The sequence below is a fragment of the Penaeus japonicus genome, unplaced genomic scaffold (assembly GCF_977035675.1).
Source record: "Penaeus japonicus unplaced genomic scaffold, GWHDUDI00000001_assembly GWHDUDI00000016, whole genome shotgun sequence".
Classification (NCBI taxonomy): domain Eukaryota; kingdom Metazoa; phylum Arthropoda; class Malacostraca; order Decapoda; family Penaeidae; genus Penaeus; species Penaeus japonicus.
The window spans coordinates 24120487-24127986 of NW_028234418.1; the positions used below are offsets into that span (position 1 = coordinate 24120487).

Consider the following 7500-nt stretch of genomic DNA (forward strand, 5'->3'; position numbering starts at 1 on the left):
AAGTACAAGGAGGAAGATAGAGAAGAAGAGGAATTTATAGAACAGAGAGGAAGGTGAAGTTGGAATGGGAAGGAGGGAGGGGGATAAATGATGTAACAGAATAGAAATATGAAGGAGAACGAGGTGATGGTATTCCTAACTCTCTCTTGCAGGTGTTGTCAGCCGCCCTTTTGATGTCAGCGGGTACTGTCAGCAGCCGGTGTCGTCAGGAGGTGTTGCGCGAGATGGCGTCAGGAGAGCTCGTTAAGGAGACACTGCGAGGCAAATGCCAAGCGATACTGACTGACGATGAAAGTGCAGCTTTGCATTTTATCTTTTCACTTGTGTATTCATCATGGCTACTCTTATTACAAGTACCGTTATTGTTATGATCTGCATTTTTCAGTTACCTTAGGGGGTATACATATCTACACACAAACACACACACACACACACACACACACACACACACACACACACACACAACACACACAACCCCCCCCCCCACACACACATGCAACACACACACACACACAAAACAACACAACACAACGCACACATTTACTACTGTTTCAAGCCCCTTTGATGGAGAACCAGCAGTGTACCCCAAAAGGGCATTATTAGAGAAAGAGAGAGAAAAAAGGGTCCTTGCAACGGGGAAAACACTTGTTCCATAGACCCTAACCAACTGTGCAAACCATAACAGTGGCGTAATCGACCGCTCTAATCAGTGTTTTACAGTCGATAAGGTACTTTCCGGATCGGCATTTTTCTTCCGCTCGACAGTATTCCGATCTCTTTAATGCGTCCGCGAGGTTGCGTCGTGTCAACTCGGCCTTCACCCCCCCCCCCCATTTCCTACTCCCTACTCCCCCACCCCTTTTCGAGGTTCTCCGGAAACACTGGATGCCTTAGTGTGGGGGGAGGGGGGAGAGCGAGAGGGGGATATGGGGGGAAAGGAGGGAGAGGTGTGGGGGGGGGGGGGGAGGAAAGAGACACTTACGACTTCAGATCTCTTTACGGTTTTATCCAGACCACTTGGTACATTTGCTTATTTACTATTCTAAAGGGGGGAGGGTGGGGGGGGGGCTGTGCTGTTAACGAGATCATTAGCGTTCTCTACCTACCCTCTGCCCGTCTTTGCCCCCCCCCCCCTACCCTCTCTCTTTTTAAGCAACACAAAAACATATACAAACTTACCTCCATCGTTAAACAACATATAAAAAGTACACAGACGTACAACGTAAACAACACAGAATATATATGAATATATACATACATACATACATATATATATATACATATATATATATATATATATATATATATATATATATATATATATATGTGTGTGTGTGTGTGTGTGTGTGTGTGTGTGTGTGTGTGTGTGTGTGTGTGTAAATAAATAAATAAATAATATATATACATGTAAACAGATAAATTTTATATATACATATATTCATACATATATCTACCTTTCTATATATATATATATATATATATATATATATATATATATATATATATATATATATATATATATATATATATATAACCACAGGCACGAAAGTTCGAAAACGCACACACACAAAAGCAAACACCTACCTATGCACAAAGACATAACACACTCTGACAACTGGCCCTCGAGCGGACGAAACGAGCAGCGTCTCAGCATTTCAAAGGGCGACACAATGGGAAAAGTGACACGATTCGGATGAAAAGGTAAATGCCGAAGTACCGTTTTTTTCTATATCTTCTCCCTCTTTTTTACGAACTCTTTTAAGACAAGCGACGGTCGAAATGCGCAATCGGAACGTACGAGACTCTAAAAACACTATTTTTACTTTTTTTTTCTTTAGTTTTTGTTCAAATGTTTTCTGAAATTGTTTTTTTTCTCTTGTTTTTTTTCGAGAGATGTGATTAGGTTGGCCAAGAGAGAGAGAGAGAGAGAGAGAGAGAGAGAGAGAGAGAGAGAGAGAGAGAGAGAGAGAGAGAGAGAGAGAGAGAGAGAGAGAGAGAGAGAAAGACTGAAAGTTGTTTACAGAAACACTAGTTGGTCGGTAGTCCTTGCATGCATCAGAGCCCCTTGAAAGCTAAGTATAACCCTCATCCCATATAAATAGCAGTACTTCGGGAAGAGATGCATATTCCTCCTTCGCTTCCGAGACTGATGAATGAGGCCCGATGCTTGGGCTTAATTTGGTGTCGCCGATGGGTCTTGCTGATGGGTATCGTGTTTCCGGAACGCGCGTGAGAGAAGTAAAGATGTCTGAGTGATCTATTTCCTTACTCATACACGCACACGCACACACACACACATATGTGTGTGTATATATATTTATATATATTTATATATATATATTATATATATATATGTATATATATATATATATCTATATATCTATATATATATATATATATATATATATATATACACACGAGGAGACCATACACACACACATACATACATACATATACAGTGTATATATATATATATTATATATATATATATATATATATATATATATATATATTATACATATATATATATATATATATATATATATATATATTATATATATATATTTATGTATATATATACACACACACACACATACATCACATACTGAAGATATATATACCATATAGAGATATAAAAAAGTGAATGAAAACTTCCGAGTAATTTAACTTTAGGCTTAATTATTTTTTTTCTCTTACTTTTCCCCATCCTTCTTTTTTTCAGCCAACGACCACGGAAGCCAAAGTATGTCTAAAAATTCACTAATGTCACCAACTCAGGTTTCATGGCACTACTAGTTATGGTACAGATCTCGTTTTAATTTTATTAATCAAGAATGTTTATTTCCCTTTCCCTTTGTTGTTTTTTTGTTTAATTCCTTTATACGTCTATCTCTTCGTGCATTCTTTATTTATTTCGAAAGGATCTTAAGCACGGTTGCTATAAACACTACTTCGATGTTCCTAAGGACTCTCCTCTGTAGATTTCATGCTCGGCTGTTGGTTTGTATCTTGGTGTGTCTGTGTTATGTTGAAAAAATGGTGATATATCTAACTCTGAAGCCTTGTCGTACCAGTCAGAATATATATTTAATTGGCATGATTCTGTTTCGATCCTGCCAGTAAGAAAAAAATCTGCATCACAATTTTCAGTACGTACACAGACACACAAACACACACACACACACGCACGCATACACACACACACACACATACACACATACACCCACACGCGGAAATATGCTCATCCAACATTCGCTAACAGAATGGCGAAAAAAGCATCACAGCTAAACCCTAGCGTAGAGAGACGGGGGAGCGTAACGATGGTAACGGCAGTTAAGTATAATCGCCACTACTTAGGAAATTGTTCAGGCATTCGCTAATGACACATAAATCTTAATCTGAGGACACGAGGAAGGTCCTCTTTACCTCCGAGGGCGCGCGTGCCTGGAGATCCTTCCTAAGCCTACACCCGAGTCTGCTTAATCCTAACTCAAGTTGGATAGAACTTGACTAGTCTCGGCTGAGCTAAATCTTGATGTTTTTAGCTATTTGTTTATGTATCTTTGGCATTGGTTTCCAAAATTGGTATTTACGTTTTGTCATCAGTTAATTACAATTCACACACACACACACACACACACACACACACACACACACACACACACACACACACACTCACTCACTCACAAACACACACACATACAATATATATATGTATATATATATACATATATACTACACATATACATATACACATACACATACATATACATACACACACGCACATCTCTCTCTCTACACAGACACACACATATATACATGTATGTATATCTATATATATATGAATATGTATGTATATAAGTATAAATATATATAGAAAAGTATTTATATATATTTATATATACATACATGCTTTTAAGTTTCATTCTTCGAATTTCTCGATTTTTCTACATAAACTGGAGTTAAAGAAAATATAAAGTATACAAATAAAACACCATACTTGTTCCAGAACAAAACTAGCGACCCTTTACAGCCATCAGCGTTATCAGGGCAGTTTTGTTCCTGTTCCGAATGTTAGTTTCACCCGGGTTTGGTGCATGACCCAGCCGATGACGCCTCCTTTGCTTTTCCTTCTCGTACTTCTTTATACCCTTGTCTTCTCTTTCTTATTTTTTGTCTTCTTCTCCAACTCCACCACCTCCACCTCCACCTTCACCTCCACATCCTCCTCCTCCTCCACCTCGTCCTCAACCTACCTGACTTGGGCGTGCTCCCCCGCGATGACCCCGAGCCCTCCGTCTTGCCGGGGCTCAGACTCCGTGCGCTGGTCTCGACCTGAGCGGGAACGGGCATGCCGTCGGAATCCAGCGAATCGGCGTCATGCTCGTGGTCGGAAGGATGGGGCTGCGGGCTGTGATTGGCGGATGAGAGTGGCGGGCTCTGTCTGGGTTGGCGCGAAGGGCTGTGATTGGCGGTTCGCAAAGGGGGGCTGTTGCCGGCGGCGGCAGCGGCGTGAGGGGGACTGTGGCTGGCGAAGCGGTGCAGCGACAAGCCCAGGGTGTCGCGACTGTCCACCTTCCCGTAGCCGTACAGGCCCAGTAGTTCGTTCATGGCGGTTTCGGCGAACTCCTGGAAGCGAAGAGAGAACACCAAGTGACGAGCGATTCCAAAACAAAGATGACAGTTATTGATAATAATGATAATTATGATAATTATTATTCTTTTCACTATGATAATGATACTATTACTACTATTGCTTCTAGTAGTACTACTCTTACTACTACTTCTACCACTACCATTCATGACAATAATAATTATGATCAAGATGATAATAATGATAATGATAGTAATAATTATAGTAATTATCTGCATCACAATTTTTCGGTACGTACACAAACTCACAAAGACAGACGTCCACATAGCTTTTAAGGTTTTATATATATATATATATATATATATATATATATATATATATATATATATATATATATATAACTTCCTCAATCAGAAGCGATCGCCTTCAAACTTCGAAAATTGCCTCTTCGCCCATTATCATTAACATTGGCATATCAAGGCATTACACAACTTCATTCTCCACGTCATTACATAATTTTCATCATTATGATCTTCAATGTCAGCGTTCATCGGAACTTCTTGATAACTGGATATCATAATCTGATGTTCTCTTTTGATCGATACTTAAAAAAAGGAAAGGTGGAGGGGGTGGTGGGGGGTGTCGTAAGATTCAAATTATCAGTTGAATAATATTTAAAATGTAAAGAAAATCAAGTGATGATGCTGATGTCATTGTAGTTGTGATGACGACATGATGACTGTCGTGGTGAGGATAGTGACTGGTTGGTCATTCTAGTGATGAAGGCTATGACAATGATAGTGGCGGTGTTAATGATTATGGTTACGTTCTTCCCCACCACTGAAAAGAAGAAAAAAAGAGAAAGAAAGAAAGAAAAAAAATGAAAACAAGATCTCGGAATCGTTATCGACCATAGCTCTGTTCTCGAGTATCATACAGACACCTGACCTGCCCTCGACCCCCCTACCCTCCACCCCCTTTCCCTCCTTCGGCCCCCTTCTTCAACCTCTCTTTTTCCTCTTCCTCTTCCCTTTTATTCTTCTCCCCTTTCCATTATTCTCACTTCATTTTCCTCATTCGACGTATTCTTCATGCTCTTCCTTAGTCTCTTATCCCTCTCTTCCTTTTTCCCTTCTCCCGATTTCTCCCTTTCCCCTCCTACTCCCTATTACTCTCTCCCTTCTCTCCTCTTCTCCTCTTCCTCCTAACTCGATAAAATGTCAAATCAGAATATTTTACAGGGACACACATATATATATATATGTGTGTGTGTGTGTGTGTGTGTGTGTGTGTGTGTGTGTGTGTGTGTGTGTGTGTGTGTGTGTGTGTGTGTGTGTGTGTGTGTGTGTGTGTATATATATATATATATATATACACATATATATATATATATATATATATATATATATATATATATATATATATATATATATATATATATATATATATATAGAGAGAGAGAGAGAGAGAGAGAGAGAGAGAAGGTGCTCAGGGAAAGTAAAGCGTACCGAATAAGTCAGAGAAAAAAAGGAGAAAGATGAGAAAGAGAACAAAAAGAGGAATTATAGGAAAGAAATGATAAGAAGAAATGAGAGAAAGAGAACTAAAAGAAAAATGAGTGAAAGTCAGAATTATAATTACACCCAGAGGAAAAAGTCACAGACGAAAGAAAAGAATATACAAAAAAGGAAATAGAATCTACGTATATATTTACACACATGAAAGGAAGTGGGCACACGAATGAAACAGAAAATTAAACAAAGGAAAAATAACCTGAAACAGACATATATGGAGAAAGACCGAGAGCAAGCGAAAGAGATAGATAGATAAATAAATAGATAGATAGATAGATAGATAGAGAGGAAGAGAGAGAGAGAGAGAGAGAGAGAGAGAGAGAGAGAGAGAGAGAGAGAGAGAGAGAGAGAGAGAGAGAGAGAGAGAGAGAGAGAGAGAGAGAGAGAGAGAGAGCATATTCACAGAGGAAAGGAAATGATGAACGAAGAAAGGAAGGAATGGAAGGCAAGAAAGGATTATAACGAAGGTGAAGGGGACAGAGGAAGGAAGAACGGGGTTGAGGAGGGAGGGGAAGGAGCAGTGGGGGAGAGGAGTAGGAGGAGAAGGGGAAGAGGGAGGGGGAGGGGAATGGGTGTTCAGGGAGGGGAAGGGGAGAGGCAGAAGAAAACACGAGCCCAAGATATCTTTTCTCTATTAAATGGGCAATCTGATCCTAGTTGCGAGATGTTTCAAATTGGACAACATGAGACTCGACGCGCAGAGGAGGGTTGGGGGAGGGGAGAGGGGGAGAGGGGATGCTGGAAGAGGGGAAGAGGGGGGTTGGAGAGAGGAGAAAGGAGGGGGGCTCAGTGGGGGAGGAGGATAAAGGGGGACAAGGAAGAGGGGAGGAGCGAGGGGAAGGGGAAAGAGGAGGAGGAGGGAGGTGTTGAGGAAGGGGGAAGGGAGAAAAGGGAGGGGAATCAATAAAGAGGTGGATGAAGGAGAGGGGGAAGATGATAAGGAGGGAATGAGGAAAAGGTGGAGGGGAAGGGGGTGGGGGATAAGTTGAAGGAAGGGGAAGGGAGACGGGGAAAGGGAGGAGGGGGATGAGAGGAGAAAGGAGAGGAGAAGGTGAGGGGAGGGAGGGTGAGGAAACTGCAGAGAGATTAGCGGAAGGGGGGGAGAGGGGAAGGAGGGACGATGAAGAAAAGGAGGGGAAGGGAGGGCGAAGAGGAGGAGGAGGAGGAGGAGGAGGAGGAGAGGGTAGGATTGATATAATAGCGAAACTCTTCCGTAATAGCAGTTAAGTGATCAAATATCACAGTGCGTTCGTGTACGACAGAGAATGCAGCGGGACGAGGGAGATGGTTGCACGAGAGGAAGCACGACAGGGAAACCTCGTGCACGTGCAA

At 41.1% G+C, this 7500-nt stretch overlaps 1 protein-coding gene across 4 annotated transcripts in view; it reads right to left on the reverse strand.

Moving 5' to 3' along the window:
• Positions 1-7500, reverse strand: part of Sobp (Sine oculis-binding protein) — a 280521-nt gene that overhangs the window by 67577 nt on the left and 205444 nt on the right. For all 4 annotated transcript variants that reach the window (XM_086545309.1, XM_086545311.1, XM_086545310.1 and 1 more), the window contains one exon: positions 4257-4629. In XM_086545309.1, coding sequence (XP_086401435.1) covers positions 4257-4629 — 373 coding nt within the window. The remainder of the gene's footprint in view (positions 1-4256; positions 4630-7500) is intronic.